This window comes from Cynara cardunculus, assembly GCF_001531365.2.
Source record: "Cynara cardunculus var. scolymus isolate 2C chromosome LG 12, CcrdV1, whole genome shotgun sequence".
NCBI classification, from domain to species: Eukaryota; Viridiplantae; Streptophyta; class Magnoliopsida; order Asterales; family Asteraceae; genus Cynara; species Cynara cardunculus.
In genome coordinates this window covers 37,126,913-37,138,211 of record NC_037539.1, presented here as the reverse complement: position 1 = coordinate 37,138,211, position 11,299 = coordinate 37,126,913, and the positions used below count along the sequence as shown (strand labels likewise).

The window sequence follows — 11,299 nt, the reverse complement described above, 5'->3', positions numbered from 1 at the left end:
CGCAACCTTTTGACCTGATCAACTTCAACTTTAGCCTACTCTTCTTTATCCCAATGTTTTTCATATTTTGGTTTGCTAAAAGATAGGAGTTCAGGAGTAGTAGCAGTCGTAGGTACCTGTGGGATGGTAACAGAAGGAACAAATGGATCGTTGAGAAGAGATTTGTATATTCTATTATCCAGACCTTCTAGAAATTTGATCATACAAATCTTCCATTGGGGATATTCATCCCTCGCAAAAGAGTTGGAGGTTTGCTTAGAGATCCTATATTGTAAACAAAATTCCAATTTGAATTGGACATTATATCTTCAGAAACATGCAGACCTTCAATTCATCGAAATAACCCATTGTTTTCATAGGATTAAGAATCTTTGCAAAAAAAAAATTCAAAATAGGGAGTAAAAACTATTGTTGAGCATAATCGAATAAAATTGACAGAAACTGAGAAGTTAATCACACAAATTAGATCGATTTGATAAGATCAAAATCAATTTGCTCTGATACCGATTGTAGATCCCAAATTTCTCATATGATCCAAATGAGATTATAGTAGTGGAAGCACAATAGATCATTGTCAATCAATCAATTAACATGAACAATATACAAGATCTCACCAGTAATTCAAGTCATATGTACATTGATTCAGAACGAAAAGAGTTACAATTAAATCGAGAAAGATGTATACTTGAGATTACAATCAAAATGTTACTTGAAAAGTTGTTCAAAAGTTACTCAAGAGATTGCAATACGTAAGACATGAAGCCGGTATCCATAGGCCCTAACAGGTAAAGTCAATGCATCATTTAATAAGAAGCTTCCATGTGTAAAGGTGCATAACTAACTTTAGGCGGGAACTCTTGGCCGTTACAACTTTAATGTCTTCAGGAAATCTTAAGTGTTGAGATATCTGGTTGAAAAGACCAGAGGGTGATTTGTGATATGGTTGGCTTGATCAGAGGCTTGACATGTCTCTGGCTCTATTGATCGGAACCTCTGATGTCTTATGGCTAAGCTGATCAGAGCTCAACACTTAAAAAAACTTTCAAGGCATTTTTCTTCAATACTTTTAAATAAGAAATTAGAGATATAGGGATCTAACACTTTGTCTCCTCCACAAAAGTTGTTTTTCTTCATCTCCATCCTCTATTTTTTCTTTAGTACACATCATCCAAATCCATAATCTTCTCTAGCGTGCGTCCTCCTCTCTTAGAAATAGGATCTTCGTAACTAGTTACATCAGTTATGATCGGACCTAGATTTTTCCTTTTATAACTGGTTATGACCCTCGGTGACCATAACCAGCCTAACAGTAACTAGTTACACCCTTTTGCCCATTTCTACCTATATCCCAGTTAAGCACTACATTAAAAAAGTAATGGGATGTGACATATGTTTGAAAACAAAACCTCTAAGGCTCAGGTGCATCAAGCTCTACAATCCATCCTACACAAAAACAAAACCAAATAATGCAATTATTTGATCAGAAGCATTCTTCATATCCTAGCAGTTGTTCTGATTGACGTTATGACAACTTGGTACTTTTGCACAACGTTAATAGATTTCAAGAACTTGAGGTTGGTGATACAGACTACTGATAAAACAATAAGGAAAACAAATTGATGGATGCAAGTGGAGAGATGATGTTGAAGGAATAGAGAGACATCCATAGTGAAGGGGCGAGACAACGCAAGGGATCGTGGGCGACTCCGAGGATTTTGTCTTGTGATTGTTTTTTTTTACAAAGTGGATGGTGTGTTTTTCTTTTGAAGGCGGTGGTCAGAGTTAGAAGATGGAAGAAAAATAATTCATCAAATGAAAATAAAATTAAAAAATCAAGTAAATAAATGACATGACATTCTACTTCAGATTAACATATAAAAAAATTCAAACAACAAAATATAACATATTCTACAAATTTTCGGTCATGAACCCAAAATAAGAAAAATTGAAAGCCAAGTACATTAATTGAGAAAGAAAAAAACACATCATTACACTAAGGAGCCGTTACCAAATGCTCACCAAGTCATTTATCTTGCCGAATAAATATAGCAAAGGTTGGGAATCTTACCCGGTAAGTGAGACTGATAACTCTTATCGGTAAACGCTTATCGAATAAGATTGTTACATATGATATCATTTTGATTAGTGAGACTATTAACGTTTAACTATAAGTTAATAAACCGGCCTCAAATATATTCCACCTCAATCTTATTGTATCTTGATAACTTTTTCAGATTTTAATAATAACTAGGGCTGTAAACGAACACGAACGGAAGCTTGTTCATGTTCATTCGTTTAACTTAACCGAACAAACAAACGAACACGAACGGTAAACGAATGAAAGTCTTTGTGTTCGTGTTCGTTCGTTTAGAAATCAGTTGTGTTCGTGTTCGTTTATGTTCGTTCGTTAACATGCTAAACGAACGTAAACGAACGAACATAAACGAACGGGCTAAACAAACAGGTTAAACGAACATAAATAAATATTATTTGAATTCAAAGTAAATAAATAAAAAATTATATATTAAATTTAATATATAAACGAACATAAATGAACGAATATAAACGAACGGTAAATGAACGAACGAGACTCTTGTTCATATTCGTTCGTTTAACTAAACGAACAAAAAAAATAGTTCATTTTTTAAATAAACGAATTTTCCACAGAACGGTTCACAAACGGTTAGCTGAACTTTCGGTTCATTTACGGCTCTAAAATAATTAGACAAAAACATTGAAAATGAAAAAAAATGAAAGGAAAAATAAACAAATAAAGCAGCGGGATTTTAGAAACATGTCTGGTTTTCACGAAAACGCCACGGTTAGAAACCCTCTGCCTTGTAGCCGGTGAGGGTTGTTGGGGTTCCTTCACCAAAAAGCCCAGGTGCCATTCTCCCCCCTTCAATCCTACCAACCGTGGCCCCACCACACCCTTCCAGATGGCTCCGCCACACTCACCTTCTCCTATCGCCATCATCGTTCTCAAAGAATCTCCATTTCTTGTTCTCTAAGAGGTATTTATACTTTTCTTTAATCCATCAACAATTCATATAAAATGTATCGTTTGCTTCACATGTTATATGGGTATTGTTTCTTTTTGTGTTTTTCCCCTATTTCCAATATGCCTTTCTCCTTACCCTTTGAGGAACTTTCTGTCTTAATCTAATTTATTTTGCTGAATGGTTATTGTTCCTTTTTATTAGTTTGTTTATCATCTGTGTGTTCTGGATGGCCATATTAATTGGGTATTGTCTCTTTTTGTCTTTTGTCCTTTCCTTTTTGAGAAACTTTTCAATTCCCATCATTTCCTTTTGGGCAAAAAGCCAAATACCTTTGATTGCGGTTTTTAATTTCAAAAGTTTCTGTAATTAGGTTCTTTGGTCCTAAATTAGAGGGATGATTGATTTGGAATGATGAGAAGTTGAAATTTAGTGCCACTGTATGGCTGTCTTACAATTATTTACTTTAGCTTTTGAGAGATCAGTTCCTTTCTGGTTAGAAAGGTTGAGAGAATGGGGTGAATCCCATTCTCTTTATGGTTTTAGCTGATGAGATTTAGGCCCAGGAAATGCATACCTTCTTGTTCTTCCCATCATAAAGTAAACCTCCCCTACCCCCCCCCCCCCAACACTTACAATCTTTATGTACTTTCATTTCTTGATCACCCATTTCATACTTTGTTCTTTTGATTTCATTTGTTTTATTGTGACATTTAAAAACATTGAGGGGTAGTTGATGTTTTAGAGAATTCACCTAAAGACCCAGATTTTGATTTTCATTTCCAAATTTGTTAGAAATCTGCACTGTGAAGTGGAACTAAATAATGGTGCCAAAATTCCATTATTTGTGTAGATCATTGGGATATCACTCTCTTGAGCTTTTAATTTTCTAATGCCTTTATGAATTTTTGAAGTTCAAACATAGATTTCGGTGCATCTAGGATGTTAGGCCATTGCTTTATGTTCTTCTAATCAGGGTGGTGAGAGTTGTTTTTCAGTTTCTTGTAAGATTTCATGTTTACACTTACTTTACTGGTATTCATCATCTTTAGTTTGTTTCATTAGCCACTCATAAAGTTGGAATGACATGACTATTTGATTGGTACCTTTATTTTCTAATCACCGACCAGGTTGATGAAGATGACTATCCTTGGAGACTCAAGAAAGGGAATATCTTGAAATTGTCACATGAACCTGTTGCCACAAAATCACGATTAGCTCAATGCATTAGTGAGTTAAAAATGTTTTACACCTTCTATTGCTTTGATTTAATTTTAATTCTCTTTAGGGAATGCATGTTAACATGTATAACTACTCCCCCTCGTTTGAGTTATGTTGCTTACTAGTGAAAATATGAGGATGATGCTAATGTGTCTTCCTATTATACTCTGAAATTCTTTGGGTATAATTTTAAACAAGGACAATCTTTTTATGCATACCAGGAAGGAAGATGGTTCCTTTTACTTCATTTTGGTTGGAGTTCGATAATAATGTGGATTAATAAGATCTACGTTGAGATGGAAACTAGCTAGTTGCTCATCACACTAACCCAAAGTAACAAAGTGGCCTAAATAGCTATATCCACCAAAACCATGGCAGGAGGTTGGAAGTCGAGAAACAATGTGGAAGGGACGTGAGCAACTTTCTTGCTTTTTAAATTTCTGACTTCCTCATCAAGCTCTAAAACATAAACCCAAAATCATTGTTTCTAGGAGAGTCATAAGTTCAAACCACAGCATCTTGTAGGATCACAATTTTGACACCTTTTGTAGCAGCTCAAGCCCAAAGCAGTAGACTAATGCAAATAGGTTCAAAACTAAAACCATGGTTGGAGGTCAGAGAATGCAAAAGGGGTTTGAAAATGGTGAACCAAATTTGACCTGGACTTAACCAGTCAGAAAGTAAGGTCTTCAATTAGGTTCTTGGGTCTTCGATTTTGGGAAAACTGGTCCTCAGATTCGTAAGTTCATAATCATCCTAAAATTGGCCACAACCGGAACTAAACCGTTCTTTTTCATAAAGATTTTATGAAACAAATACATAAAGTCTTGTTGAACATGTATAATTTGATATTGAGCATATATGGTTGAATTTTTTAAAGACTTGAAGTCTTAAAGTCAAGACTCGAGTGTATTGTGCAAAAACCAGAAATTTTAAGCAATATGTAACATGCATTAATTTGTAGAACTATTTTGCAGAAATTGGGGAACCGAATCAAGAATCCCGAATAAGATTACCATGAGCACAACAATACACATAAAATAGCACATCATCTAGGGACCTGATCCACTATTCAATTCAAGTTGATTCTGAACTAGAATCAGACCTGTAACTAACTGTTCGGTTCTAGGTTTCATTTTCTTTTTCCAATTTTGGTCATCGTCCGATTGGTTTGGACTGATGCATGGTACTAATAGGTGTGTAGCGTAAGTACCAGTGTGGGAAGGGATGTCACAACCTTAGTTAAACTCCCGATGTCTTGATCACCCTTCACCACCTCAGGCGACAATTTGGATACCACATTACCTCTTGTAGTACCCAACCCAAAGCAGGGGACTGACCCAGATAATTTTCAAACTAACTAAACCATGGTAGGAAGTTATTGGTGGCCCAACCAAGGGTTTATATGAGACTTACAATTCACAATCACAACCAATGTGGGACAGAATGGTGCATTAACCAACTTGAGTCTCACCAAAATTCTAGATTGCTGCTCTCACATTCCCAGAGTGAATGGGCAAGTACATTTTTTATTTTGTTACCTAATAAATGAACTAAATTACATTTATTTTTTCGTAGCTTTTAGTTGTTCTAGTCTTATATTCAAAACCCAACCCCATCTTCACTTTCTTTTCCTTGACATTCTTTTGTCAGAATTTGTCATTTTGAATTAGTGTGTGTATACTCTTGTATTAAATGATACATGAGATAGAACACCATAAGTCATAAAGGGCTTGTCACTTAAAAGTAATAAACAAGGATGTGGTGGTAACCCCAATCTTCGATACTATCTGTTAGTTTTCCTGCTGTTTTTCCCATACAACATTCTAACAGGCGAATTTGCATCTAGCTTTTGTTAGGTATCTTTCAGAATGTATACTTCAAATATGGAAAAAGACAGTAGAGACTCTTAAACATGATGTTAGAGACAAAAGTTTCTGTCTTTTTGTTATTAAAAGTTCAATTTTGTAATGCCAAATTAATGCTTTATGTTTTCTTTTCCACATCTTGGACTTAGCTGATGCTATGTTTGGATCACGAACTTTGATTGGAGAAATCTTAATCCGCTCAGGCCTCAAAGGTTTTGGAAGTGATAAATACTCTGACTCTACTCTCAGTCCTATGCAGGTAATTCTTAGTACCCTGTCAACTTGGATCATTACGTGTGCGTTTATGCAGGTGTCACAGCATTACAAACAAGATTAACACTGCAAGTTTGATGGTAAAGTTGGTGTACAGAAGTTGATCAACTCTTATTTATCTTGTATTCTACTTCCTGCAGGAGGAGCGTCTTCAAAGGCTTCAAGAAAGATTGCACATACAATATGACGAAGATAGCCTCGAACATCAAGTATATTTCAACACTGCCATATGATTCCTAATCATGCAGCATTTTGCTTATTTTGTTAATGCCACTATCATTCAATTTCACTAAAGTTGCAGATTTCTTATCAAGTACTTACATTGGCACTATCTTATTAAAGTTTTAGGGTTTTAATGAGGGCATTAAAATCTAATATTATGGGACTACCCAGGTATAATGTACCTGGCCAGACACAAACCCTCTTCACTTGTTTTTGCTTCGCAAAGGGCTATAGTTAGTAGGGCTTGCATATTATTAGATCATATTGTAGAAATTAAGTGATTTTGTTAGATAAACTACTGAAGCTTATATCCTTTCTTTTCACTCTTGTTTAATTCCACCTATGTACATAGCCAATAGGATAGGAAGAGAGCTTAAGTCACACCTTGCTAACCAGTTCATCGTATCTATTTTATTCCCATGATTCTTTTTCATGAAGTGCATTGTGTGCAAACTTTTATTACTTTTGCTGTCTATTTGATGCAATTATTAATGTTATCAACAGAAAGCTCTTATAGATTTGTGGCACTTAGCATATCCGGACGTTAAACTTGAAGGTTTGATATCTGAGCAATGGAAGGATATGGGGTGGCAAGGAGCTAATCCATCTACTGACTTCAGGTACAACTGCATTTTCTTGATCCTTGTATTACAGTATGACAAAATTGGAGCACTTGATTCTTGGTGGCTTCCTTTCTATTACTACATTCATCCTGAAAAGAATCCACATTTACCTTTTGAGTGTCGAGGAGGTATTACCTCATAATTGACAAGAAATATTCTATTTGTATGGAGTGTGTTCTAAAACCCCCACTTAAGGTTGCTTAAGAAGCTGTCTAGGTATTAAGCGTGCTGCCTTGGAGTTAAAGGCCCCCCCCCCCCTTCTCCAAGCTTCAATTATTGTTGGATCAAGTGATGCAAAAAAATGAAGCAAGGGCATTACAGTTTCATCGATTGACTTTTCTCAATTGGAGGGTATCTTTCTATTAATTTTTGAGTGGTCATATCATTGCCTCATTGGAACAATAAATCAATGTAATTGTATCAGAGCAAGATTCTATAACGGTATTAGTCCCCATATGTTTACATAACCTAAAATGAGTATGCCTTGTATATTCAAATGAACTGCATAAACTTCTCCTTAATTCATCTTAGGCCATTAAAAGTTAAAATGCCACTCGACTGCCTAGCTTCATTTAACACTTTTGAGAACCTGTATATGGAAAAATTATGATGACTAGATTTTAACAATATAACAAGTACTAGTATAGAAAAAAATGCAATTAAAATTGAATTCAAATTTGAATTTGGAAAGTATTTGGTTTGGATGTTTTCTTATCAGAAGCCAACTCTTTAATGGACAGGATAGGTGTGTGTATGTTCTACGTGTGAGAGAGGAGTTTTCCTTCAAATAGGACATGTTGGTATTACTAGTTGTTAGTATTGCTCTTCATGTTTCTTTGATTGTTTTAACATATTTTTTTCAGCCTTTCCTTTTGTTAAATGTCTCATCACTTATTTGCACACACTCTTTTACCTTGCACTTTTGTGTCTTTTTGGTTTTACAAGCCGGGGGTTTTCATGTAAACAGTGTCTCTACCCTTTGGGGTAGAGGAAACCTCTGTGCACATTCTACCCCCGACCCTACCCACATGGGATTTACTAGGTTGGTTTGGCTTGTTTATTGGTTTATTTTTTATTTTCCTTGTACTTCTCACATTAGAGGTGGTACTTAGGTAAGCATCCGTGGTTGTATTATTGTTTAGATACAACTTCATGCTTTGTGATGTATATACCTTATGCAGGTTATTTTCCTGACCGACTTTTTTTGTCATAGGGGTTGCGGTTTTATTTCGCTTGAGAATTTGCTGTTTTTTGCTAAAACATTTCCAGTAAGAGCTCTTGAATGTGCCAAATAGTTATTTATGGGATTACTATTGTATTCTCTTAGATTCATTTTCCTTTCACTTCCTAGTGTTCATTTCATGGATCGAATAATTACTAAATGATAAATGTTCAAAATGAAGGCTGCTTTTCATAGGTTATTACATAAACAGTGTGGGAACCGAGCGACTTGGGAATACCCTTTTGCAGTCGCTGGCATCAATATAACATTCATGCTGATTCAAATGTTGGATTTATATTCAGGTTTGTGGTCATTTTCATTATATGAGATGTTTTATGTGACACTGGCACAAATTATGCATGGTGTTGAGTTTGGTCCACAAGATTCATCCTTTTTATCATCATTCAAAGGTCTTTTAGTCATCTGATGATTATGATCAACAGTTAAAACACTTAAATGAAACCATGTGCCTTACTCAAGCATCAGAAGTTACCTTTTCATTTCAAAATTGGCAAGAATTATAAATTTTGAATCTAAGATAGAATCAGTGGTGGATCCAAAGTCAACCTAAAAAATTCTTTGCTGTGTGGGATATCCTTTTGGGACAAAAAGAGTATCAAGAGAAAACAACTAAGTTACCGTTTTTTGTGGGAATGATGAAGTAACTATATTCATGGTGATTGCCATTAATGATGATTTTTTTTTTCAGTTAAACCTAGATCCCTTCCTGGTGCTAATTTTCTAAAGTTATTAGAAGGTAAGCTTGCAAATTCTGATTGTTTAACATACCCAACTTGAAAAGGCTAAGGATGAGATGGAAGCCTCTCTTTCACAAGTTCTCTGATCAATTAGCTTTCTGTTGAGAACTTGCAGAAACCGAAGAAGCTTTTGATATTCTATATTGTATAGCTTTCGCTATGATGGATGCTCAATGGCTTGCAATGCGTGCATCATATATGGAATTTAAGGTAATCTTTCTCTCTCTCCCTCTCTTCTCTCTCGTGTGTGTGTAGGTGGAGGTTCAATCGAGAACACTTTCATTTTACGAAAATGCGAGAACACCCTCATCACATGTCAAAGGTCGTTCGCCCCTCTAATTAAGTATCCCATGTGATGGACTACAATATTACTTGTGATTGTACAGTAAAAGGGTGTTCTCGCGTTTTCGTAAAATGAAGGTGTTGTTTGAACCCTTTCCTATATATATATAACACATCTTAAATGTAAACTTTTCCTTTGGGATAGATGTAGTGTAGATTTAGAATTGATACTCAACATTGGGATGGGATTCAAAAGGGGTAGGGGGAAGACTAGATTTAACCATTGCTTTGAATTTGTATTTCATGGATCTTGAATTTATGGGTAAATCCTCTGTACTGATGCACTGTCTAATGGCTACCAGGAAGTACTAAAAGTTACACGAACACAATTGGAGAGAGAACTATCATTGGAAGACATTTACCAAATACAAGATTTACCGGCTTACAATATACTCTACAGTTAGCATTTGCTTTTATCTCTTTCCTTCTCTATAACCTTCATGGAGAGCACAATTTGGATCTAGAATTTTCTTGCACAGTGCATCTGAAAGATGATGTCTAATCTAGCATTATGCAAAAACAGTCATGGATTCTGTACCTATATGAAAGATGTGAAAATGCTTTTTTGTTTGACTCAATACATATATACATACGCACAATATCTTATACATATGGTTTTGATAGGCTTTATAATGAGGATCTAAATCAATATTTTAGGTAACAAATGCTCTAAGAATAAGCATACAGCATTATACGTCCAACCACATGCCGATATATGTTCTTTAACCAAGTATAGTGCATAGTTCAGTGAGATCGGACCGAAACAAAGTTGCAGTCATAATGGTATGTAGTCGAGTGAGATTGTTTTGCTTTGAGTTTTCTCAGATGAAATTTGTGTTGATCTTCACATGCGTTTATCATGATGGACTGGATTCTGGGCAATAGCACTGGTTGTCACACATGATCCTGATAGATTCTAAAGTTCCAACCTTAAGTTCGTTTAGTGGTCACGGAAAACCAAATTGTTTCATAACCATCCAATGATAATGCATGGAACAAAGCCTTGACATTACTTGCTTCCAGCGTCTGTTTTCTGCTATTACACGGAACTAAATAAATGAGCAATATCTAAATGTGGATTTTTGGTCACAAGAAGATCCAACCCAAACAACATCAAAACTGCCAATGTTCTAATTGACTGATTTCCTGAACATAGTCCCTTCCGTGGATCCTCCTTCAAGTATTTTAGGAGCTTCTTATTTTCTTCGAATGATCTATTGATTGTTTGTGAAGAAACTAAGAAATGCCAAGGATTAGTTTGGTGTTAGGATCTATAGGAGTTTTAACAGGTTTGCCCCCAATCTTACAGGTTTCAGGTAATAGGTCCAGATTATACTTCTGTTGAGAGACTCAGATTTCTTGACTACTCTATGTTGCATCCATATCCAAGAAATATTTCAGAAATCCCAAGTCTTGAATACTGCACTCCTTGGAGAATAGCATGTTTAGCCTCCTCATTTCTCTTTCATGATTCCCACTGAGAAGTATGTCATCAATGTACACTTTCAAATCCTTGATTCTCTCATTTGTGAAGAGTTCTACAAAGTGGGATTTGTCTGTGTTTGGGAGTATCCATCATTTGAAGACCTTGGTGAACAGTCAAACCATGCTCTAGGGGACCGTTTAAGTCCGTACAATGCTTTTCTCAGCTTGTACAAGTGTACAATCTCCCCTGGTTATCCTTGGTCTAAAAGCAGGAAATGTCCAACATTATAATCATCGACTAATAATAAAAACCACCGAGCACCAGTTATGGTAAGTATGAAATGCA

At 35.5% G+C, this 11,299-nt stretch overlaps 1 protein-coding gene across 5 annotated transcripts; it reads left to right on the top strand.

Moving 5' to 3' along the window:
• Positions 1-2,746: 2,746 nt before the first annotated feature.
• LOC112523542 (ELMO domain-containing protein A-like) lies at positions 2,747-10,125 on the top strand. Of its 5 annotated transcripts, none has more exons than XM_025133186.1 (10): positions 2,747-3,014; positions 4,130-4,229; positions 6,238-6,347; positions 6,502-6,570; positions 7,088-7,203; positions 8,420-8,474; positions 8,610-8,730; positions 9,138-9,185; positions 9,302-9,396; positions 9,831-10,125. In XM_025133186.1, exons 3-10 carry the CDS (start codon positions 6,246-6,248, stop codon positions 9,930-9,932), a joined length of 708 nt encoding a protein of 235 aa, XP_024988954.1. In that variant the 5' UTR covers positions 2,747-3,014; positions 4,130-4,229; positions 6,238-6,245; the 3' UTR covers positions 9,933-10,125. The 5 variants fall into 5 exon arrangements, with proteins under 5 accessions (XP_024988954.1, XP_024988956.1, XP_024988955.1 ...); XM_025133187.1 differs by lacking the exon at positions 2,747-3,014 and adding an exon at positions 3,185-3,245; XM_025133183.1 differs by lacking the exon at positions 2,747-3,014 and adding an exon at positions 3,430-3,599.
• The last annotated feature ends 1,174 nt before the right edge of the window (positions 10,126-11,299 follow it).